At 39.5% G+C, this 26,770-nt stretch overlaps 1 protein-coding gene across 9 annotated transcripts in view; it reads right to left on the reverse strand.

The window, feature by feature from the left end:
• The window catches only part of RABGAP1 (RAB GTPase activating protein 1), a 206,333-nt gene that overhangs the window by 148,666 nt on the left and 30,897 nt on the right, over window positions 1–26,770 (reverse strand). For 8 of the 9 annotated variants that reach the window (XR_002797731.3, XR_002797732.2, XM_071217011.1 and 5 more), the window contains one exon: window positions 100–334. The exons of the other annotated variant lie outside the window; for it this stretch is intronic. Coding sequence is in view for 6 of the 8 variants with exons in the window: in XM_071217011.1 (XP_071073112.1) it covers window positions 100–334 (235 nt within the window). In the remaining 2 variants the exon portion in view is untranslated. The remainder of the gene's footprint in view (window positions 1–99; window positions 335–26,770) is intronic. 9 annotated transcript variants of the gene reach the window in all.

Raw genomic sequence — 26,770 nt, forward strand, 5'->3', positions numbered from 1 at the left:
AATGCTTTTTGACTGCTCTGACCAAACCTAGTTCAGGGTGGACACTCAAATACTAAAAACAATAATATTCATTTACACAAAGCATGTAGCAATCCTAACCTCCTTGTCCAGGTTTCACTGGCAGGCTCATTTCTGGTTTTCGGAGCCCTACTAATGGCACAGGGTTAATGGTGGATGAAGCTGAGAGTTGATTAGAAAGAGGTGCATCTCCTTCGCCATCCAGTTGTGACCCTTCCACAAGCTCCTTGTCCCCTGCCTGGTCTTCCACTGGAGGATCCATCAGCACATCTGCTAGCTCTTTTTGCAGCTGCTGCTCACTTCCATTCCCTACAATCTAAGGGTCAAAAATACATGCAATCAGAAAAGTGGGAAAGAGAGGCCAGTACTGATTAAAATTGGTCTACATTCTAAAGAAAATTGTCAGCATTTCTTTTGATACAAAGATATCTTCTGAATGTTAAAAAAAAAAAAAAAGGGAGACTAAATCAAGATCTGCAACAAGTAAGAGCTACAGCTGCTCTTAATTCATATCATTTTTTTCAAGAAAAAAAAATCTTCTACAGTGTCCTAAACTAACAACAATTAGAATATTGCAATTTTAACTATATGGTGAGAAATAATGCTTTTGCCAGGAATATCTTTAGTGGCTTCTCTTAAAAAAAAAAAAGGAAAAATGCATTTGCTTCCAAAAGTTACTAACAGAAACATATCTAGTAGATAATAAATTTCCTACGTGTATTTTACTACCTACTATAATAAAGTCTCTTATTTTTCTGAAGGAGTCTTCTTTGATATTAACTGGTTTTTAAAGGTCTGAGTCACTTGAATAAGGCTGGGAGATGAATGTATAAAAGAGCCCTGACAAAAATCTCCCTATTTCAATAATGTCAAATATTTTTCTGGAGTCATGATGGTTTATTATTAGTTGCTCAACAAAGAAGTAAACAAGTGAAAAATCAAGTGGGGACGGTCCAATACTAAAGAAAACCACAAGTGAAAAAACCAAGCATGGTCACTAAAGGCTTATTCAAGAAATACTGGAAACATTAACAAAATAATTATTTCAGAAAAGAGAAATCATGAGGAAAAAAAAGTGGTTGATTTAGAAGGCTTTCTGAAGAATAAAGCCTGAAACAGGCTATTACCAGTTACAGAGTTCCTGTGGGTTACACGAAGAAACCCAGTTAACATATCTTTTATTGTTTTGATCTTTTATAAATTCTATAAACTTCAAGTGCTGCTGGCTGTAACTTATGATTAAGAAATAGTCTTAAATCTTTTTCACTGACATTTTCCCAAGAAAATTCTAACACTTAACTACTCTTGCCTTGGAAATAAAGTCCAGGCAGGTATTCAGCCTTTTGGCGTCAATGCTAACTTCTGTTTCTGTGAATTTCACTTTATATTTGATGTCACTGCTAATAAACTATAAGTGGGTCAAAGCAATTTTAATTCTTTATTATGCTTCATTCTATACAACCACATGTAATCACATTTTTTTCAGAAGTTCTGATTTAAAAAGTTTTTTCAAAGCACCTAGAAAATAAACTAGAGTTTAGTTCCACTTATCCTTTTATTTTTTCAGAACAGAAAATACTGGATCACCTAAAGTGAACAAAAGATAACCTAAATTAACCTAAAGTAGCTTTTCCAAGGTGAAGGGTAGCTAACATACAGTAGGATAGTTACAGCTTCCTGAAAAGAGATGTAGAAAAGATCTTATACTTCATGTTTAAGCAGTCAGTAATACAAGCAGAAACACTGTCATTAAAACAGTGAATTAAACAGAAAAGAGGACTGTTTACATGTTGTTTTGTTCTCAAGTTAAAAGATGAGTATGAGGTGCCTACATTGTAATATAGTCACCAATCACAGAAATAGACCTAATCCCTGAAAGAAAACATGTTTATAAGTTAGTCTTTTGGGTTTACATGTTTATCTTGTATTTTCTCCTAGTTTATAAATTCAATAAAGATAAGAACAAAATCTTCTATTACCTTAACCCCTCCTCAAGGATAGAAAAACGTAATGGACACAATTGACTCTTTTAAAGCTATTTTAAAGTACCACCGAACAAATGCCTTTGATAATTAGTTCAGATACAGTACACAGCAATTATTATATTCATCTGTGAATCATTAATTCCAAAATTACTATCTGCAACATTATAAAACATATAACTCAAATCTACTAAGTTTTTTGTTTTTAAAAGACAATTAGCTTTGCCTGGGCCAAGCCAGAAAACACTCAGCAATGCCTTTCGAGGTTCTCAAACTTTGGCATATATCACAATTACCTATAAAACTTGTTAAAACATAGACTGTAGGGTCCTACCTCAGAGTTTCCAATTCAATAAATCTAGGGTGAGGCCTGATAATTTGCATTTCTAAAAACTTCTCAGGAGCTAGTAATGCAACTAGTCCAGGGACTACATTCTGGGAACCAATCTTACCAGTCAATGTTTCTTAATCCCGGCTATGCAACAGATTTATAGGTTCAGATCACAGTGCTTTCTAAAGAAAAGTGAGCAGACACAGAAAGCAGACACAGCGAGTAGACAGACGAGGGAGCCATCTCAGGGATGGGGGGAATCTTTGTGATCTTTAGACACTTGGGAATCAAAAAGTACAAACCATAAAAGACGACATTAATTAAATGGATTTTATCAAGATTATAAGCTTCTACTCATCGAAAGACATTGTTAAGGCACTGGGGGGGGGCAGAAGGAACATATGAACACAGAAGGAACTCCTCCACTAGTGCTACGTCCTCCTGCTTGTGAGCCCATCTGATGAAGACCTGGGACCTCTTTTGTGAAGATGAAACTCGGGAGACTCTGGCTCTCAATATGGCCAATGGAAAACCCAAGGAATGAATCAAAAGTGAGAACAATGATCATATTGACTTGAAGGTAGTGGGACAGGATAGTTCTATGGTTCAGTTTAAGGGTAAGAGGCATGTACTGGAAAGCAGATGTGGCTAAAGTGACTGAGTTCCTGCCTACCATATGTGAGGTACTGGTCAGTTCCTGATACCTCCTGAAGAAGGTAAGCTGGTGTGACAGATAGGCAAAGCAAGCTGATGCAACAAGATGACACAACAAAGAGCCACAAAGAAGAAAGACAATGAGAGATGCAACAAAGCATGGAGCTGAGGTGGCTCAAGTTACTGAGCACCTCTCCCCCACGTGGGAGACTTCAGGTTCGGATCCCAATGCTTCCTAAAGAGAAGACAGACAGACACAGAGAGCACAGAACAAATGACACAGAGAGCAGAAAGCAACTGCAAACAATGGGGGTGGGGGAATAAATAAAACTAAATCTTAAAAAAAAAAAAAAAAGAGGCATATACCACTGTGAAGAACAGGGTTTGTCAATGAGGCAGATCAGATTGATTTGATGGGCAGCCAATCAGTGAAGCAAATACAACTACACAGCTGACGTGTTCCAGCAGCAGATAGGAAGTGAATACTAAAAAGGGAGCATTCTTGCTGGTTTATAAATGGGAATGTGGCTGAAAAAGGTAGTCTAGAGATGTAAAAGTCAACTGAGGGAAGCAGATATGGCTTGAGCATTTGGACTCCCATCTACCATATGGGAGGCCCTGGGTTCGATTCCTGGGGCCTCCTGGTGAAGGCAATCTAGCCTGCACAACCGTGGAGAGCTGAGAAAAGACAGCAAGTGCAAACAACAAGGAGGGGTAAATAAATAAAGTAAAATAAATAAATCTTTAAAAAAAAATAAAAGTCAATTGAAAGAAAGCTAAAGAATTATCTAGGGACTGAATAACACAGTGAACCCAGTGGTGGATGAGAATTGTGGCTGATGGTAAGATACAAGTGTCTCCTCCTGCGAGCTAGAGAAGATGTATGTCACAACTGCAATGTGGTGGGAATGTGGAGAAACATGGGAAAAATAGAACTGTGTGACCTATGGACTGTGGTTAGCAAAAATACTGTAATAATCTTAGAACAATGCCGAAGATGTACTGTATTGGTAATGGGAGGGAGGGGGGAATATGGAAAAAGTGTGCCAAATGTATGCTATGGACCATGGCTGGTAACAGTTTGATGATATCATCTCATAACATCCCACCACAATGTGGTGTGTTGGCGAAGGGGTAATGTATGGGAATTCTACATACATGTTTTGTAAGTTCACATCTTCTGTAATAAAAATATATTTTAAAAAATAATAACAGGGTGGCTTGGGATAAAAATACATCAAATGTAAGATATGGACTATAGTTAGCAATAAAATTTTGATGACATTCTTTCAAAATTTGTAACAAATGTTGACAACAATGCAAGGTGTTGGCAGTGGGGTGATGTATTGAACCCCCTGTATGATGTTATACACGTTTGCTTTATAAGTTCACTTTTACTATACATTTACTGTTTTCATGTATTAGTGATATACTTCAATAAAATTAAAAAAAAAAAAAAAAGTTTGCTTCTCCAGCCTCCCTGGAAATTGCGGGTACTTTCAGTCCACATAAACTGAACTGTTCGACACAGGTGGCTCTATCCCAACCCCCAACAAGACAGGAGGGGGGGTACTCTGGACAACTGCAGGTGCTCTCAGCCCACATGGACTAGACTATTGGGTACTCCTGTGGTTCCATCCCCACCCCGAAAGGTCAGAAGGGACAGTGCTCTTGAAGCTTCTCCCAGCAACTGCAGGCAGTTTCGGCCTACAGGGACTGGAGTATTAAACACCTGTGGCTCCATCTCCACCCCAATAGATAAGGAGGGGGATGGCGGTTTTCCTAGACTACTGGGGAAACCTGTGGTTACAAACCCATCCCCAATAGGATAGGGGTGTGGGGGTGTTTCCTCAGCCTCTCTGGGCAACTGCAGCCACTGTCAGACTACATGGACTAGTCACTAGAGTGTTGGACACATCTATGACTCCATCCTTGCCTCTGACAGGACAGGAGGATAGACAGTACTCACTCAGCCTCTCTGGGCAACTGAAGTTGCTTTTGGCCTGCATGAACTAGACTGATGGGGACATCAGAGGCTCTATCCCCACCCCTGGCAAGGAAGGAGGAGAGGTCCATGTTTCACCAGTCAACCTGTGCAACTGTGATCAGTTTAGAACTGCATGGTTTAGTGTGCTGCTTATACCTGGGGCTCCATCCCTGTCCAAGGCAAAGGAGGAAGGGATGTGGAGCTTCATCAGTCTCTCTGGGCAACTACAGATGGTTTGGCCTGTTCAACTTGGATTACAACACAAAGTGGTGGCTCTGTCCCTCTCCCTGGCAGGGAAGAAATGTGGAAGAAGCTTCATCAGTTCCTAGGGCAACATGGGCAGCTTCAGCCTCCATGGCTTACAGTACCAACCACACCCTTGGCTCCTATTCTGCAATCAGCAAGGGAGAAAGGGCAAGAAACAAATGAAAACCAGCTGAAAAAAATTTAGATTGGCTAAACATGAGCCACTACAAATTTCCAAATTAAGTTGAACCAAATAGCAAAGAAGTGCTTTAGCATTAAGTCAAATAAATAGAAAGCCCTAGATTAAAGAAACTGTGCCGAGAATAAATACATCTAGTAAATCAGATGCTGAAACACCAACAGAAAATTACAATCCATAACAAGAAACAGGAAGATATAGTCCAAAGGAACAAACTAAGCCTCCAGACAACAGAAAAGAGCTGAAACTACTAATCATAAATATTCAAACAAATCTCCTTAATAAAGCCAATGAGATGGCTAAAGAGATTAAGGACATCAAGACAACACTGGGAGAGTACAAAGAAGAATTTGAAAGCATAAACAGAAAAACAGCAGATCTTCAATAAATGAAATTAAAAATATCCTGGAGGCATATAACAGAAGAGTAGAAGAGGCAGAAGAAAGGATTAGTGAGCTTGAGGACATGGGCACTAAAAATGAACATACGAAAGAAAAGATAATTCAACAGGGTCACAGGAAACTAAATGATGACAAGAGACAGGCAAACATACATGTCATGGGTGTCCCAGAAGAAGAAGAGAAAGGAAAAGGGGCAGAAGGAATATTTGAGGAAAGAATGGTAGAAAATTTCCCAAGCCGACTGAAGGACATAGATATGTGTCCAAGCAGCACAATGTATTCCCATCCAAATAAACCCAAATAGACATACTCCAAGACACATATTAATTATAATGTTGAATGCCAAAGATAAAAAAAGAATGCTGAGAGCAGCAAGGGAGAAGTGATTCATCACATAAAAGGGATACTAAGTATGATTAACTGCTGATTTCTCATCTGAAACCATAAAGGAAAGAAGGCAGTGCATGATAGAATTAATATACTGAAAGAGAAAAACTTATAGTCAAGAATCTTATATCCAGCAAGACTGTCTTTCAAAAATGACGGTGACTTTTGCATATTCACAGATAAACAGAAACTGAGAGTCTGTAACCAAGAGACTGACTTTGCAGGATACACTAAAGGAAATGCTACAGACAGAAAATACAAGACAGGAGATAGGGCTTGGAAGAGAGTCTAGAAATGAAGATTAGATCAGTAGGTAAAAGCGTAAAAAGTGGTGAAAATAAGATGCGACAGATAAAATCCAAAAATCAACATGGTTGAACTGCCTTTACAGTAATAACATTGAATGTTAAAGGGTTAAATTCCCCAAATAAGGAAACAGACTAGTGGAATGGATAAGAACATATAAGCCATCTATATGCTGTCTACAGAAGATTCACATTAAATTTGAGGATAAATTGAAAGTGAAAAGCTGGGAAAAAAGATACTCCACGCATGCAGTGACCCAAAAAAAAACCCAAACAATTGGAGTAGCTATATTTATTTTATCAGTCAGGGTTCTCAAGGGAAACAGAACTGAGAGGAGATACCTGTACATAGCATGAAATTTTATAAAATTGTCTCATGCACCCTTGGGGATGCACATGTCCAAATTCCATAGCACAGGATTCAAACCAGGGACTCATACGAAGGTTCATGTGGAAATCTCCAGGAGACACTGGCTATCTGAAGCAGACATGGGGATTCTCTCTCTGAATGCTGAAATCACTTCTCCTTTTAAGGCCTTCAACTGACTGGATGAGACATCACTCATTGTTGGTGGTGATCTCAATTGACTGATGATGGAACCAGCCATCAATGCAACTAACTCACTGATGAATAAAGTCTATGATGGGGGTTCTTAACCTTTTTTGTTCCACAGACCCCTTTGCCAGTAAAGTGAAAACCATAGACCCCTTACTAAGTTCACACTATACAGTGTATTATTTAATAAATACATCATACCTGCAGCAACATGTCTCCACAAGAATAATGAGGTTTTGAATTTTCAATTCAAGCTTACGGACGCCATGAAATCGTTCCATGGATCCCTAGTTAAGAATCTCTGGTTGGGAAGCGAACCAGCTGGGTGCCTACCTATCACATGGGAGGTACCGGGTTGTTATCAGTGCCTCCTAAAGAAGACGAGCAGACACAGGACCCACCACAATGAGCTAAACACTGCACCTGCCTCAATGAGCAGGTGCCACAAGCCAGCAGACGCCACAGCCTGCAGGGAGCAGATGTAGCTCAGGCCGTTGGGTACTCATGACCCATGTGGGAGGAACTGGGTTCGGTTCCCGTTGCATCCTGGAAAAGGAGATCAAACACTGAGCAGAGAGACGACAGAACCATCTGGGGGAAGGGGGGTAAATAAAAAGAAAAAAAGCAACACTAGCCTACGAAATGCCTTTCTATTACAACTATCCAGTGGTTGCTTGACCAAATAACTGAGTGTCATTACTTGGCCGAGTTGACACATTAGCCTAAGCATTACATTTGTATCAGGTGAAAATGACATTAAAGGCAAAGCTAAAAAAAAAAAAAAAATAGGAAAAGCTGTTATTAGAGATAAGGAAGGACACTGTATATTAATAAAAGGGACAATTCACCAGGAAAAAATAACAATCATAAATGTATATGCACCTAATCAGGATGCCCCAAGGTACATGAGGTAAAACTTAAGAAAGAAATAGATGTCTCTACAATAATAATTGGAGACTTCAATATATCACTCTCATCATTAGACAGATCATCTAGGCAGAGGCTCAATAAAGAAATAGAGAGATTGAATAATATGATAAACTAAACCTAACAGACATACATACTGCAACCCGAACAAGTAGAATATAAATTCTCAAATGCTCAGGGCTCTTTCTCCACTTGGAAGACTTTCACTTCCGAACTTTAAATTTTTTTTTTTTAAAAGATTTATTTATTTTTATTTAATTCCCGCCCCCTCCCCTGGTTGTCTGTTCTTGGTGTCTATTTGCTGCGTCTTGTTTCTTTGTCCGCTTCTGTTGTCGTCAGCGGCACGGGAAGTGTGGGCGGCGCCATTCCTGGACAGGCTGCTCTTTCTTTTCACGCTGGGCGGCTTTCCTCACGGGCGCACTCCTTGCGCGTGGGGCTCCCCTACGCGGGGGACACCCTTGCGTGGCACGGCACTCCTTGCGCGCATGAGCGCTGCGCATGGCCAGCTCCACACAGGTCAAGGAGGCCCGGGGTCTGAACCGCGGACTTCCCATTTGGCAGACGGATGCCCTACCCACTGGGCCAAAGTCCGTTTCCCCGAACTTTAAATTATGATACTTTCCACTGTGGTAACAGCAGCATGGTACTGGCATAAAGGTAGGCATATAGGCCAATAGAACTGAACTGACTATGGTCAAGTGATTTTTGAGAAGGCTGTTAAGCACACCTAGCTAGAGCAGAACACTCTATTCAACAAACGGTACTGGGATAACTGGATATCCTTACGTGAAAGAAAGAAGAGCCCTATCTCACACCTAATACAAAAATTAACTCAAGATCTTTTAAAGACCTAAATATAAAAGCAGAAAACAAAACTCCTAGAAGAAAATGTAGGGAAACATCTTTAAGACCTAGTGGTAGGCAGTGGTTACTTAATTCTTAAACCACAAGCATGAGCAATGAAAAACAAAATGGATAAATGGGACCTCTCCAAAATTAAACAGTATTTTGCTTTAAAAGACTTTTTCAAGAAGATGAAGGCAGCCCACTCAATGAAGGAAATATCTGGAAATCACATATCCAATAGGGGTTTGATTTCCACGCTATATAAAGAGATCATACAATTCAACAATAAAGGAAAAAGCAATCCAATTTAAAAATGGGTAAAAAAACTTATGAAAAAGCACACAAAAAAATATTCAGAGAAGCAGATGTGGCTCAAAAGATTGAGCTACCGCTACCACATGGGAGGTCCTGGGTTGTTACTGGTGTCTCCTACAGAAAACGAGCTGACACAACAAGATGACATAACAGGAGACACAAGAAGGAAAACATAATGAGAGACACAACAAAGGCAGGTAGCGGAGGGTGACTCAACGATTAGGTAACTCCCTCCCACATGGGAGATCCAGGATTCATTTCCCGGTGCCTCCTGAAAAAGAGGATGAGCACACAATGAACAGATACAGTGAGCGTAAACAATAAGAGAGGTTGAAATAAATAAAATAAATCTTTAAAAAGAAAAATTCAAAATCACGAGTTACTAGGGAAATGTCAATCAAAACAATGAGATATCAACTCATACCTCACAGAATGCCCATTCTTATAAAAACAGAAAACATTAAGTACTGGAAACGTGGAGAAAAAGGAACACGTCTTTACTGCTGGTAGGAATGTAGAACGGTGCAGTCTCTGTGGAAGACAGTTTGGCCGTTCCTCAGGAAGCTAAATATATAATTGCCGTATGATTTGGCAATTTCTCTCCTAGGACTATATCTAGAAGAACTGAAAACAATGCCACAAAAAGACATTTGCACACCCATGTTCATATTGGCATTATTCACAGTTGTCAAAAGTTGGATACAACCCAAGTGTCCATCAACCAATGAATGGATAAACAAAATGTGGTATATAGGTACAATGGAATACCATGCTGCTCTACGAAGAATGAAATTAGGACACATATAATAATAACATGGATGAATCTTTGGGATATTATGCTGAGGGAAATAAGCCAGACATAAAATGACAAATATTATATAGGAACTAAATATGAAGAATAAGCAGATGAAATTAAAACCTAGATTACAGGTTACTAGGAGATAGGACAAGGGCTGAGAAAGGGTACTGGTGCTTAATGTTTGTAGAATTTTCAATTAGCTTGACTCTAAAAGTGTGGAAATGAATAGAGTTGATGGTAACACATTATAGGGAGTATAATTAACACCGCTGGTTTAAAAATGGGATTGTGACGGAAAGAGGTAGTCTAGGGATTTAAATTTTAAATGAAAGGAAGCTAGAGAATAATCTAGAGACTGAATAACAGCAAAGCTGGAGGAGGATGAGGATTATGGTTCCTAGTACAAATACAATAATGTTCTTCTATGAACTAAAATAAATGTACATCGCTATTACAAGGTGGTAAGAATATGGTGATGCATGGGAAAAATACAATTAATGTAACTTATGGGCTAGAGTTAACAGCAATATTGTAATACTCTTACATCAATGTCAAAGAAATTACTATATCAATAATAATGGCCAATATTAGGTGGGTATGGGATTTTTTCTTTTGAACAAAAGAAAACATTCAAAGGTTTACTGGGGTGATAACTGCACAACTTTGTGATAAAAGTGAGAGCCAATGAGTGTTTACTTTAAACAGACTGTACAAGGCAGGGGACTGTACAACACAATGAACTATGTGGTGGCTGATGGACTGTGGTTAACAGTACAAATATGAGAGTGTTTTCTTATGAACTATAAAACATCTTCAATACTAATACATAGTGTTAATAATACAGGGTATATGGGAAAAGTATACCAAGTGTATACATGGACCATAGTTAGTGATAATAGTCTGAAGTTCTTCCATAATTTGTAACAAATGTTTCACAACAATGTAAGGTGTTCGTGGAGGGGTGATGTATGGGAATTCTGCACATTATGCATGATTGTTTTGAAACTCATAACTTCTCTAATAATAAAATACATATTGGGGGGCAGACATGACTCAAGCAGTTGAGCACCCGCCTCCCACACGGGAGGTTCCGGGTTTGGGTCCCACTACCTCCTAAAGAAGACAAACAACAAGCAGACATGGAGCAAAAAAAAAAGAAGACATAAACAGACACAGAGCAAAAACAGCAAGCAGACAACAAGCAAATACCAAACAACGAGTAGGGAGTGGATGTGGCTCAAGTAGTTAAGCACCAGCCTCCACATGGGAGGTACCAGGTTCGGTTCCCTGCGACTCTTAAAGAAAAAAAAAACAAACAGAAAAGAAGCAAATAACAAGCGCAAAAAGGGAGCAAACAATAAATAAATAAATCTTAAAAAAAGAAAAAAAGGAGCAGAAAGGGGGATAAATAATTAAATAAATAAATGAAAAATGAAATAAAATTAGGGGAGCTTGCTACTATACTCCAGAGAAAAACCACTACTTGGTTCCACTACCTCCTGACTACTCTAGTATAGTTTTCTCTATTCTTTCACTTTCCCCTTCCTTGTCAAATTATTGTCTACATAAAGTAATTGATGTATGTGTACAAGCATATTCCCTTTCCTTTTTTTAACTGTCAAATGGTATGCTTTGATCAATATCAAATGGACTACGGGATGGGGAAAAACACTGGTTCTGTGAAAATAACCCCTTTCTCTATTAGTGGCATGCTTTCAGTTGTTATATTCCAGTCAGACAGTTTGCACTCACTGCTTTATAAAAACCACCAATATAAAAAATTTTTGGACACTTTGTCCAATTAGAGAATTTTAATGTTTTCATGTATCATTGTAAAAGCATGGTCAATTTTATATACTTGTTGTATATAACTGTTACATGCAGGGCAATCTATCTTTAAATAGGGATAAATTATTCCAAAAGAAATTTCCCTTCAAGTCAAGCATCTTGTTTAAATAATCTTGTTTCAAAAATAAAAAAAGACATTGTTAAGAAAACAAAAAGACAAGCTATTGATAAAAGAACAAAAAGACAGAAAATATGATTTGAAAAACATATATCTGATAAAGGACTTGTATCCAGGTTATACGAAGAACACCTGTAATAACAATAATAAGAAAATAATAATACAAGCAAGCCAATTTTTAAAAAAATGGGCCAAATATTTGAACAGACACTCTCCACCCAAACATACAGATGGCAGTGAAGCACAAGGAAAAGAATATCAACATCACTAGTCATAAGTGATATTAAAAGCACAATGATATACCTCTATACACCTATAAGAATGGCTAAAATTAAAACAAAACATCCATTACAGTATGAAGTCCTGGCAAGTATGTATGTGCACCAACTGAAACTCACATACATTGCTGGCAGAAATGCAAAACAGTATAGTCACTAGAGCAGTTTCTTATAAAATTAAACATATTTACAATATGACTCACTCCTGGGTGTTTACACAAGAAAAATAAAACATATATAGGGTGGCGGACTTGGCCCAGTGGTTAGGGCATCCATCTACCACATATGAGGTCCGCGGTTCAAACCCCGGGCCTCCTTGACCAGTGTGCAGCTGGCCCATGCGCACTGCTCATGCATGCAAGGAGTGCTGCCCCATGCAGGAGTGTCCCCCGCGTAGGGGAGCCCCACGCGCAAGGGGTGCACCCCAAAAGGAGAGCTGCCCAGCGCGAAAGAAAAGCGTAGCCTGGCTAGGAATGGTGTCGCACACACCGAGAGCTGACACAACAAGATGACGCAACAAAAAGAAACACAGATTCCCATGCCACTGACAACAACAGAAGCGAAGCGGACAAAGAAGACACAGCAAATAGACACAGAGAACAGACAACTGGGGTGGGGGGGGGAAGGGGAGAGAAATAAATAAATCTTTAAAACAAAAAAAAAAACATAAACAAAAACATATGTCTATACATATGACTGTTAATGTTTATAGAAGCATTATTTATAACTGCCCAAAATGGAATACAACCCAAATGGGCATCAGCTAGTGAATAAACTAAATGCAATATATCTATATAATGGAATGATACACAGCAATAAAAAGGAATAAACTTGGAGAGGATATGGTTCAAGGAGTGAGCGCCAGCTCCCATATGGAAGGTCTTAGGTTGGTTTCCAGTGCCTCCTAAAGAAGACGAACAACAAGCAAAAACAAATGAGCAGGGAAGCAGCTGTGGCTCAATCAGTTGGGCTTCCATCTACTATATGGGAGGCCCTGGGTTCCTGTCGCAGGGCCTCCTTGTGAAGGCGGACTTGCCCGCATGCCATGGAGAGCCACCGGCCTGCAAGCACCATGGAGAGCCAACTCAGCAAGGTGACACAACAAAAAAGGGAGACAAGTAAAAACAAAGAAGAGCATGCAGCGAATGTGGACACAGAGCAGACAACAAGCAAGCTGTTTTGGGGGGGGGGGGGGAGGATAAAAAAAAAAAAAACAGACACACAGAAGAACACCCAGTGAATGGACACAGACAGCTCAGACAGCAAGCAAGCCACGGGGGGGGGGGGGGGGGGGGGGCAGGGGGGATTAAAACAAACAAACAAACAAATGAGCAAAAACAAATGAGCAGTGAGTGCCCACCTCCCATCTGGGAGGTCCTGGGTTCAGTTCCCAGTGCCTCCTAGAGAGAAAAATCAAACAGACAAGAGCAGACAATGAGCAAAACACAACAAGCAGGCAATGAGAAAAAATAAGTAAAAAAACAACAAGCAAACAAAAGGGAACCATGTGGGGGGTAGGGGTGAATAACCATCTTGAAAAAAAAAATTAACGAACTACTAATACATGCCAACAACATGGATAAATCTCAAAAGGATTATCCTAAATAAAAGAAGCCCGACATAAAAGACTACATATTTTTAAATTCCATTTATATGACATTCCGGAAAAGGTACAACTACAGGATATAAATCAGATCAGCAGTTGTCAGAAGCTGGGAAGTAGGTGAGAGGACTAAAATAAGAGATACAAGAGGAATTTCTGGAGTAATGAAAATATTCTATATATTGACTGTGGTCCTGGTTACATGACTTTGTATTTATCAAAACTCAGAACTGTACAGCTCAAAGGGGTGCATCTTACTGTATGTAAATTTTACCTCAATAAACTTGACTTAAAATACAATAGAATGCAGTTTCTCTAGAAGATGTATGGAGAACAGTGTTTTTTTCCTCTATCTGTCCCTCAAAAAGTTGATCCAAGAGTCTGTCTTTGCCATTAACCTCATTTTATACAGTTTCATGTCATCTCATGGTATCCACTGATATTTACTCCCAACAATATACAAACAATCCAGAGTCTGTATCTATAACTCTTTTCTGTCTTGAGCTCAAGAACCATATTGGACAGACACCTCCAGCTAGATATTCCAAACTTACTCTGTATAGAACTTAACTCATCGTCTGATCTCCCTCCCGTATTTTTTCTTTCAACTAAAAAATTTAAAATTTTTATTTTAAAAGAAGCTTTAGATCACATAAATGTTACATGAAAAATACTGAAGATTCCCATATGTCCCACTCTCTCCTTCTTCCCCACTTTCCTAGATTAACAACACCCCTCATTAGTGTGGTACATCTGTTACAACTGATGAACACATACTGAAGCATTGCTAACCACGCACTATAGTTTACATTATACTTTACAATCTGCCCCACACAATGTTATAGGTTAAGACAAAATGTATAATGGCCTGTATCTATCATTGCAATGCCATGCAGGATAATTCTAATGTCTCCCAAAATGCCCCCATATTACACCTATTTTCCCTCTCCCTCCCCTCAGAACCTGTGGTGGCCACTGCCTTTATATCAATGATAAAAGTTCTTCCATTGCTAGCATAAAGGTAAGTCTATACTAGAATAATAAGTCTACTTTAGACTACTGTTCATTCCCCAATCATGAGGATTTTATATTCTTATGTCAATAAATTTCACTACTATCCACACAATGGACAAAAAATCTCACTCATCCATAATTCTTCTCATACTACTCAAATATCCTAATGATACTTGCTCAATTTTCATGCATTTCCCCCACCTTCTATCTTCGCATAACAGTTCAGAGTACAGGCTCTTTCTTTTCACTCCAGCCTACTGTAAAGAAAGTGGTTTCTCTCCTCCATCCCTCCCTCTGATCTATCTTTATATGGCTATTGAAGTTACTTAAAACTGCAAATCACTGTTGTGATCAAGTACTGCCTTACATTTAAATATTTCCATGGTTCTTCCATGCCGGTAGAATAAAGCTCAAATTCCTAAGTATATTATGAGACTTTTCTCAACCCTGCCCAAAGTACCTTTCCAATTTTCCATCAGTCACACCAAACTTCTCAACTTTCCCAGGACACATTATAGACTGTCAAGCTTCCATACTAAGCGCAGACTCTTCCCTTTCTTGGAATGTCTTCCTCTGCTTTTCCTGAGTATCCTTTAAAAACAACTTAAAGGGAGTGTGTGAGTGATCATTTTGCCATAGTGGGTTATATCATTGGATAGAGACCCATATAATGAGAGTGAAGGTATACCCACATCCTGGGGAGGACTGATGTTCTCAAATAGAGAGAATTGTATCTCTCGAGAGAAATGGTGGCTCTCAATGCATTAGACAGTTGAGCATGTCAAGCCCTCAACACTGTTGCAAGTATCTCTGAACATGGCCCTTCAAGAATGAAGATTGACTGTCACTGTGGGCCCTAAGGGAAGGGGGAAAGAGGTATTGAATAGATGGAAAAAATTTAACTGTGTGGGCAACAGAAGTGTTCCACAAGAGTACACAAGGACGGATATAAGACATGTTAAATTACACCAAAAATGTATAGGGGCTGATTGGCTAAAATGTAAATCATAATGTAAAACATAAGATAACTAAAAATTTAGAAAATTGTATAGTCTAAAATATAAATCACAATGTAAACCCAAATGTTACCTTGTTTGAAAGCTACTGTCTCAATATCTGTACATCAGTTTCAGTAAATATAGTATGAACATGTAAAAAGATTATTGCTGTGGAAGGGAAAAGGGATTTATGTTGGCTATGTGGAAGTACTATATATTGTACATATGAATTACTGTGATCTAAAACTTCTGTGAAGATAAGCGTAATAATCACTGGGAAAAAAAGAAAAAGAAAGGATGTAGACACTGAGGAAAAGATGGAAGAAATTGCCTTGCCAATTTGCATACAGGGCAATAGCACTGATGGAAGGCAAAACATCAAAAACAAAAGCTTTTGCATTTTTTAATTTTTTGATACCCCAATTTATTTTTACCTAAATTTTTCTAAATTAATATGTATTCTATATCTAACCTTTAAACTCATCGCTGTATTCCATTTTACTATTAATGGAACCTGGCAATACATTGGGCTTCATTTTTTAAGAAGTTTTGGATTACAGAGAGGTTCAACAATGGCAGAAGAGGAATACTGTTGTGGGATGTTACTGACAGGGGACACATGGTTGGCAGGGAGTTCTCCAGGCCATATATCCAAGGTACATAAAAATGTTTGGATATTTTCACAGTGGTTACAATTAAAAACAACAACTGAGACAGTGCTGAGTTCCTAGACAGGGGAGCTCTATCACAGTCCCTAAAGGAACAACAACAATCCCCCAAGTGCAATGGCAAAGACCAAAAAAGAAGAAAGGTCCAACGATGAGCCCTTGATACTAATGACTATGCTTGTAAGCCTGTGCACCTGAAATAAGAACAAGGCCTAGAGCTGCAGGGTGCCTACGAGTTACCTCCTGAGAGCCTCCATGTTGCTCATATATGGCCAGTCTTGAAGCCAAACTCAGCATGTAACTGTGTTGCCTTCCCCCCAGCGTGGGACATGACTCCCGGGGATGAGCCTCCCTGGCGCCGAAGGATTACTACTAAGTATCAGCTGATGATGTAACTAGAAAATGACCTTGAATAAAAGGGTCAACTCGGGCCAGCAGACTATCTCAGTCTACGTATTATACCAGGAGTTAAAAATGCTTTTTGACATGAATAAAAGGGGGAAATGAAAAGGACAAATGAGTTTATATGGCTATGAGTTTCCAAAAAGAGCCAGGAGGTTATCAGAGGGGTTGCCCTTATGCACACCTCAGCAGAGTCCCAGAGACAGATAAAGTAGATACAACTCCAAGTGTTGGTTCTTCTGAGGGCTACAGAGACCCACAGGTTCTATGGTCATGGCGATGGAGTTCAGTGCCATGTCAGTTGGCCCTTCTTTGGAGTTTGTGTTTCTGTGTGATGGAGCTGGGTTCAGATGTGATCTCTGTCCACAAGTCTCCCCTGTTACGTTTAACAGATCTGTAGTTGGTGCTGGGGTTTAATGTATACCCAGGGGACCTGAATCTCTGGACTGACCACGGGATAGCCAGGCCCTGAGCCTCAACAGACTTGCAACTCCTACACTCTGGTTTATAGGACTTACCCCACTCAGCTAACATGGAGGTGAAGAAGGTCAACTACCACATCAAGGAGCCAAGAGTGCCTACAACTGAAAGCAGAAGAATTGCATCCAGCATCCATGCGGAATCTAAGCCCCCTCTTGATATAGATGTGGAGTAGACACAACCATTCTAAGGTCCACAGGATGGAGGAATAGAGTAAGGATTAGAGTGGACTTACTGATATTCTATTCATGAACAATTGTGATTAGTAATTGAAGAAAATGTGGCATTGGTGTGGAGAAAGTGGCCATGGTGGCTGTTGGGGGTAGGGAGTGGGAGGAAGAGACGGGATGTGGGGGCATTTTCGGGGGTTGGAGTTGTCCTGGGTGTTGCTGCAGGGACAGTTACCAGACATTGTATGTCCTCCCATGGCCCACTGGGTGGACTGTGGGAGAGTGTGGGCTATGGTGTGAACCACTGACCATGAGGTGCAGCTGTGATCAGAGATGTATTCACCAAGTGCAATGAATGTCTCATGATGATGGAGGAGGTTGTTGTTATGGAGGGAGGAGTGGGGTAAGGGGGTGGGGGGTATATGAGGACCTCATTTTTTTTTAATGTAACATTTTTTAATGTAACATTAAATAAAGACAAAAATAAAATAAAACAACTTAAAATTCTTTAATCTCAAAGATCTTAAAGCCTTAGACAGGGTTTAAGCACTCTCTCTTCCAGAATATAATATTAGTATATACATTTATTCTAACATTGCTACTTATTTGAAAGAATGTATCTTAGTAGGCCCCTTGAACCGGACTGGGCACTGTGAGATGGCATAGACCGTTTTTAAGTTATCTTTATATTCTCAAGGATCTGGACCGTGACTGGAACCAAACACACCTATAATACATGTTTGTATTATATATATGCAAAGAACAGACACGAAATCTGTATGAATCTTCTATAAATTTTGGCTTATAGAAAAAGATATCCTAATGATTTGTTTTAGCTTTATCTACTTGAAAAAATCATTTCCCACTATTCTAAGCAAGTGACATTAAAATTTAACATTTATAGTAAGAATACTGGGTAAGAACCAAAAACCAATCTGCAAAACACAAACTTTATTGTAAAGTCTAGCAATAACCTCCAACTTAATTTAGCGCAAATACGAAGATAAAGAATAGCAAAACAAATATGTATAATACAAATAAGGGTCACATTAAATTTGTATTCATCTCCACACCATATAAATTGAAAGGAGAGTTCAAGAAACAGTTCTAAAAATTGGATGAAAAACAATGAACATAAAGTAGCAGCGACTTCAAACACAGACCTAAATGTTTCCAAAAACAGAGACTGAATGGTGAATTAATTTAACTATAATTTGGTTAAAAAGCAAAGTGGTAGTTAAAAAAATGAAAATTAGTAGTAGTAGGAAAAAACTAGGCTCAGAGCCGGCATGTGGCACAAACCCAGGGGGCACCATTCACATCACAAACTAATTTACTTGAATGGTGATGGTTAGTGTTGGAGAAAAATGGCATTCACTGGGACATGGAAACTGACTGACCACAGGCAGAAAATGTATTTATTGAGAAGCTCTCCTAAAAGAGGAGGTCTAAAGAACAGACTTCAGTTCCCCCACCAGCATGTTGGGGGTCTAAAGAGAGACTTCAGTCCACTCTGGGAAGGAGGGACTTGAATTTATACAGAAGTTTCCTAGGCAGGGAAAAGACAGTGGGAGAGGAATAGAGTCCAAATGAGGTAGTGGGAGGGGGTTGAGGGAGTTTATGGCTTCTTGGAATGCTGCAGGAGCAGAAGTTTCTTTTCATCTGTAGGGATTAAAGGATAGATAAATAGTGAAGGTTTCCATCTTTGTTTCCCTCTCATATGCAAGTAGAGGTAAAGATCTCCATTTCCTTTAATATGCAGATGTGAAGATCTCTATCTCCCTTTATTCCTGTCTCCAAGAGGTTTCTTTATTTAACCTGTGGCAAAGTGCCTGCCTTGTCCTCAAGATACAGGGGAGGTGGTTTGCCTTTTCCCACTGCATATCAGGGGAAACTGAGCTACAGCTCGTTAATTATTGCAAACCTTTAACAGTTAGGCTATTGGGTCAACTTGGCCAGGTAATTGTTCCCAGTTGTTTGGTCAAGCAAACACTGGGCTAACTGTAATACAAGGGCATTTATGGACTTTAGTCACCACTGAATTACTGTAGTGATAAATCAAAGATAGCTGGTTATAATTACATCAATCAGGGAGACTGCCATCAGCAATGGGTGACTCTTAACGAAATCAGTTGAATCCCTTAAAAGGCGAAGTGATTGCAGCATTGATAAAGAATTTCCCAGGTCCTCTTTGGACAGCCAACATCTCCCAGACCTCATCAAGTCATTAGACTTTCATTGCAGCCTGACTGAAGCCTGCCTGCCTGGGGAACCTGGACTTGTGCATCCCCACAGATGTGTCAGAAACTTTTACAGAATCGCATACTATTATTGACAGATATCTCTTGTTGATTCTGTTTCTCTAGAGAACCCTGACTAATACAAATGTTGTCCCTGGAGTTGTACCTTTTCAGCTGTACTTAGATGCCTTCTTTGGGCTCCATAGTTAAGACCATCTGGTTTTGAGATATGACTCAAACATTATGTGACTCTGGACAAAAAACTTTTTCATGTGTAAATTGAGGATGTTAAATTAATATCCATCTCACAGGATTGTTATGAAGATCCAATAAGAAAATAATTATAATTACTGGCACCTACTATATATACTCCAGATACTATATCCTATCTTTTTTACAGGGACTACCTCATTTAATTCTCACTTCACAGTACCTATCAATTACTAAGTAAATGTTGGTAACTACCCCACCCCACTCCCAGCTATTTTTACATGAATACTGACCCACTTACTGAAGCTGAGGTTTGAAAGAGGAAACAGTAATTTAAAAAACAAGTACTTCTACTTTCACAGTTCAGAGAAAGCTAAGAACCCATCCATGATTCATGTATTAAAAAAAGCATTATTGCAATAATGTTAGTCATTTTTAAATATAATACGTAAAGATAATAACCTATATTGTAGAATTGGCTACAAGTCTATTTCCTTGAGAGCCAGAAAAATGCTTTTAGGGAATTCAAGGACAAAATGTCCCAAAAGCAACATCCAGATTCATTTCCTGGTCTTAATTTTCAACTTCTAATTTTATAGCCCCTACTCTCCTTCACTCAAACAATATGAACTAGACCAGCTTTGATCTGCCAATGATACAAAGCTACATCAGATAGTTTGGGACCCTCTTATGAAAGAGATTTTTTTATGTCTTCAAGAAAGCACGCTTAGAAACTAACAGTTTGTGCTTGAGAAAACCCTAGATGATCAGAAAATTTAAGACAAATTCCTAATAATCTGCAGTTCCCACTACTTGTTTCATAGTGTAGTGACAGGATAACAAAAATAGTTCAAATTTAGTAATTTTGCTTGGTTTCAGTATAAATGAAACATCAGAAAGCAGGTTTATAAATTTTGGTTTTGTCAGAAAGTACAGCACAAAAGATGAACCAGAATCCCAATCTGAATATTGGATAACATAGTCACCAATCTCAAATCTGCTCATTCACTTGCTCTGTAATCTTTGATAAATCACTAAATTTCTTTGTACCTCACTACATAAAACTACAGCTATTCTTATGAATCCATCTTTTTATCACAGGAAAACATGCCCAAAGTAACACCTTAAAGTTACCATTAGTAATCATTAATATTACTTTACAGATAAACACATGCAGCTCAACCAATTGGGCTCCCATCTACCATATAGGAGGGCCAGGGTTCGATGCCCAGGGCCTTCTGGTGAAGCCAAGGTGGCCCACACGGTGAGCTGGCCCATGTAGAGTGCCAGCCCATGAGGGAATGTGGCCTCACGCAGGAGAGCCTCCCTGTGTGGAAATGCCATCTTGCATGGGAAAGCCGCCCCAAGCAAAGTGCCTGCAGACGCAGAGCACTGGCGCAGAGAGATGACGCAACAAGAGACACAGGGGAGAGAAAATAAGATGTAGCAGAACAGGTGGCACAAGAGAGTAATTACCTCTCTTACATTCCAGAGGTCCCAGGATCAGTTCCCGGAGCCACCTAATAAGAATACAAGCAGACACAGAAGAACGCACAGCAAATGGACAGAGAGAGCAGAGAGCAGACAATGGGGTAGGGGGATGGGAAGGTGGAGAAAGAAATAAATCTTTAAAAAATATATATATATATCACTTTACAAAAGAAAAATAAGGAACAGAAGCTTGTGAGCTCATCCTGAAAAAACTGAAGACAGACAAAAATACTTATGATTGTTTCTGATAAATGATGGGATTACTGATGATGGGCTTTACTTACTTTTCTGAATTTTCTTTATGAAGCTCACACTATTTTCATAATTACAGAAAAGGAATAACAAAAAGGCTATTTGCATCTTGGGAGAAAAGGAAAAGAAAGGCAAGCATATTCATTTCTAGCATATGCACTGGTGCTGACTCCCTATCCTTTCATGCCTATTCATCACTTCTTTGTTTGAGAAATTCTTAATTATTTTTCAAGACTTTGCTGAACTACTACTACCTCCTCTTTGAAGCCTTTCATGTCTTTTTTAAGCCAAATCATGTTCTCATACAATTCTGCTCAAACTGATATTCTAGCACTTGGTGAACAATTTACTTACCTGTCCTTCCTGTCCTTCCCTTCCTCCCCAACTACCTTGCCTTCCTTAATTAAACTGTGAGTTCATGGATGGTAGGAAAATTGTTTATTTCAAGGATTCAGAAACTTGCTTGCTGAATAAAAGATCTGCATTACAGAGGAAGTCATCAACCAATTCAAAAACAAGAAATATCAGAAATTGATTCAAAAGATTAGTTTAGGCATAAGTAAGATGGAGAGACTTCTGAATTGCTGAGTACCTTTAATGAAACTTGGCAACTTGCTTCCAACTAAATAATGTCAGTTGGATTTTTCAAGAAGTGGTGCCCATAAATACTAAAAAGCATAAAAATTCTCGAATTGACCTTTCCACCTAAGAACTACTAGTTTATCAACACATCCCAGTCAACATGGATTATCTCTGCTGAGAAATGATAATTGAAGATTCTTACCCAAAAGTTTTAAAATTAGGTGGGGAAAAAACAGAACATTTTCAGAATTTAGGGAAATATCTCGGATTTGCTATGAGTTGTGTCAAGACATTTTATGGAGTTCCGGGAAAATGGAGCCGAGGTGGGTAGGCAGAGTCTGACCCTCTTACAACAAAAGCAGTGGAGAGAGGGCAGAGATCTATCTGAAGAAGCTGCCTCAGATATATATAGAAAGGAAAGTTGCTCTGAATCATCTAGGAGGGTACTGGAAAGATAAAGAAGCCAAAGGAAAACTGTGAGTTGCTCCCCGCTGTGGTTGGAAGCTGCACATATACCCCACCTTCAGGGCAAATAGCCTAGGTGTAGCCCCTGGCTCAATGCTAGGAATGGAGTGTGAAGGGCATTTCCTGGGAGGAAGAGGGGTCTGGGAGGGTAGAAAGTGGTTTCTTTGCCATGAATTTGGCTAGCTGAGCCCCCTCTGAATCTTCGAAGGGATCCCAACCTGATGGGAAGTGGAGTTGGGGGGATCTCCTCAGGCAGGTTGTGACACCTAGGTGTACAAGAGAGGAATTAGATGACAGAAGGGGCAGGAACAGACAGGTGCCTAATGAGTAGGACTCTGGCAAACTTTTCCCAGAGGGAAAGAAGACAGATAACTTTCTGAAAGGCTAACTAATAACCTGAGGAGACAGTTTAGGTCAGTGAAGGAATTCCTGCCTTGTATATACCAAGTCCCTGGTTTGAGTCCGGGCTCTTCATAGAGAAATGATCCACTGGGTTATCAGGCTATCAGTTGATAATTTATGATAGGAAACATACAATCTTTTTCTATTAGTTTCTCTTGGATCTATCATTTTTATGAAAAAAGATCCCCCTCCTTTTTCCCTTATTTTACTTGCTAAACCCGGTTTAAAACCTGCAGAGGGCAGGCTGCGGGGTGATTTACTGAGGAACACTGGTAGCCTGAAAAGCTCCCTTAGAGGCCTAAGAGGGAAGGCTGTTTTTCTTTTCTTTTTTTAAAATTTCTTTCTCTTTTTTCAGTTGCTATCTTGTTTCTTGTTTGCTGCATTTCCCCTTCGTTTCCCCTTTTTTCTTTTACTGAATTTTTCTAGCTACACTATTTCCTTTGTTTCCTACATTTTCCTATCTTCTCTTTTCTGTTTTTCTTTTATTCCACCTTTGTTTGGTCTTCTATTTTTCTTGTTTTTCTCTTTTATCTGTTTTCTTACCTTTTTCCTTTTTTTCCTTTTCTTTTCCTCTCACAAGTCTTTTAATTCTTTTTATATATTTGTATCAATATTATTTTTCATTTCATTGTTTCTATTCTACTCTTTTATTCTTACTCCTCTGTACTTCTTACCCATGTTAATTATTCATTTACCTAGGTACTGTATGGTTCCTCTTCTACCTTTTACTATGATTCTCTTTCTCTTATCTCTTTCCTATTCTCTGGTCCTAATATTTTTTTCGAGGAAACAAAGAAAACAGCAAAGCAACAGAATAAAAGCCAGGGAAGTAGATGTGGCTCAACCAACTGGGCTCCTGCCTACTACATGGGAGGTCCCTGGTTCGGTTCCAAGTGCTTCCTAAAGAAGATGGTGAGCTGATGTGACAGGCAAGCACAGCAAGCCGATACAAGATGACACAACAAGAGACACAAGAAAAAAAACAATGGGAAACAGGGAGCAGAGGTTCTCAGTGCCTCCTAAAGAGGACGTGCAGGCGTGAGCAGTAGGCAGAGTGAAATGACACAAGTGCCACGAGGAAAAATATAACAAGACACAACAAAGCAGGGAATGGAGGTGGCTTAAGCAATTAGGCTACTCCCTCCCACATTGTAGGTTCCAGGTTCAGTTCCTGGTACCTCCTAAAGAAATAAAGAAGATGAATAGATAAAGCAAAAGCAAACAAACAGGGTGTGGGGAGAGAAATAAATCTTTACGGAAAAAAGAAAGAACAGAGTGTCAAAGTAAAACATTATCATACACAAAAGAACAAAAACAAAATGAAATCCTACAGGAAAGTGGATGTGGCTCACGCAATTGACCTCTTGCCTACCAAACGCAATGTCCCTGGTTTGGTTCCTGGAGCCTCCTAAAGAAGACAGCAAGCTGGCACAATGGGCAGGCGTGGCAAGGTGACACAACAAGAGACACAAGAAGGAAAAAAAAAAACAAAATTAGAGACACAACAAAGCAGGAAGCAGCAAGCTGAAGCAACAAGAGACACAAGAAGAAAAATAAGAAAGGCACAACAAAGTCCGGAACAGAAGTGGTTCAAGTGACTGGGTGCCTCCCTTCCACACTTGAGGTCCTGGATTTGGTTCCTGGTGCCTCCTAAAAGAAACAAGAAAGACAAAGAGACACAGCAAGGGCAAAAAATGAGAGCAGAGATAAATAAATAAATTTAAAATAAAATAAAACCCTAGAGTAGAAAGAAAAGCTAACCAACTGAATAAACCCATGATGATAAACAGATGCCTAGACACCAACAAAAAATTACAGGTCATACTGAGAAACAAGAAGACATGGCCCAGTCCAATGAACAAAGTGAAAAACAGGAAGAAATGCAGGACATGGAACAACTAATCAGAGATGTCCAAACTAATATTATGAGTCACCTTAATGAACTGAAGGAAGAGACTGAGGATATTAAGACGACACTGGGAGAATCTACTGCAGAAATTGTAAACATACATAAAAAGATAACAGATATGGGAAGCAGATGTGGCTCACTCAACTGGGCTGTCTACCATATAAGAGGTCCAGGGTATGATTTCCAGGGCCTCCTGGTGAAGGAAAGCTGGCCTGAGTGGAAAGAGGGGCCTGCACAGGAGTGCTGGCCTGCACAGCAAACTGGCCTGAGCAGAGAGCTGGTGCAGCAAGATGATGCAACACAGAGGAGAGACAGTAAGAGATGCAGAAGACAAGGAGACATAGAAGATCACACAGCGAGGAGACACAGAAGATCGCACAGCAAGAAGACACAGAAAGCAGACGATTGGTGGGGGAGAATAAATAAATAAATAAATCTTTAAAAATTACTGATGATGGTGATGAACAGCACATTGTAAGAACTAAAAAACACAATGGAAGCACATAACAGCAGATTTAAACAGGCAGAGGGAAGAACCAGTGATGTGGAAAACACTACAGTTGGAATCAGAGAACAGATAGATAAAAAAATAGAAAAAACACAGCAAGGACTTACAGATTTGAATGACATCATGAAACATGCAAAAATATAAATTTATATGCATCCCAGAGAGAGAAGAGAAGGGAAAGGGGACAGCAGGTGTGTTGGAAGAAATAACAGCTGAAAATTTCCCGACCCTACTGAGGGACATGGATGTACATGTCCAGAAAGTGCAGCATACTCCAAAAAGCATAAATTCTAGAAGGCCTACTACAAGACATATATATTTCAAATTGTCCAATGCTCAAGACAAAGAGAGAATACTGAAAGCAGCAAGAGAAAAGAGATTCAGCACATACAAGGGAAGTTCGATAAGATTAAGTGCTAGTTTCTAACATGAAACCATGGAGGCAAGGCAGCAATAGTATGACATAGTTAAGGTGCTAAAAGAGGGAAGCGGATATAGCTCAAGTAATATACCTTCTGCCTATCACATGGGAGAACCCGGGTTCAATCCCTGGGGCCTCCTGGTGAAAGAAGAAGAGAAGCATGCCTGTGCGGTGAGCCAGTATCCACGTGGTGAGCCAGTATCCGCGTGGTGAGCCAGTGCCCACACAAGAGAGTCATGCAGCAAGATGATGACACATCAAGGGAGAGACAAGGGGAGAGTCTAGGTGAAGTGCAGCAGAAACCAGATTGAATCACTGTGAATCCTAGAGAAGGGAAAATGAGAAAAGAAGACAACACAGACAGCAAAAACAGCAGGGCAGGAGGAGGGGAAGGGGGGAAATAAATAAATCATTTAAAAAAAGGTGCTAAAATAAAAATCTTCCAGCCAAGAATTCTCTAGCCGGCAAAGCTGGCATTGAAAAATGAGGGAGAATTCAAAATTTTCATAGATAAACACATTAGGTGAGTCTGCCAATAAGAAACCTGCCCTTTAAGAAACAGTAAAGGAAGTTCTGCAGGTTGAAAGGAAAAAAGAGGAGTGAATTGGAGGAGAGTGTAAAAGCAACTAGCACACTGCCAGTGGGCCTTACTTTGGAATTTGTGCTCCCCAGTGTTGACAGAGTTGGACACAGTTGTGGTTTCCCTACACATAGCTCTTTTGTTCATTCTATTTGAACCTACAATTAGCAATAGAATT

The sequence above is a fragment of the Dasypus novemcinctus genome, chromosome 8 (assembly GCF_030445035.2).
Source record: "Dasypus novemcinctus isolate mDasNov1 chromosome 8, mDasNov1.1.hap2, whole genome shotgun sequence".
NCBI lineage: Eukaryota > Metazoa > Chordata > Mammalia > Cingulata > Dasypodidae > Dasypus > Dasypus novemcinctus.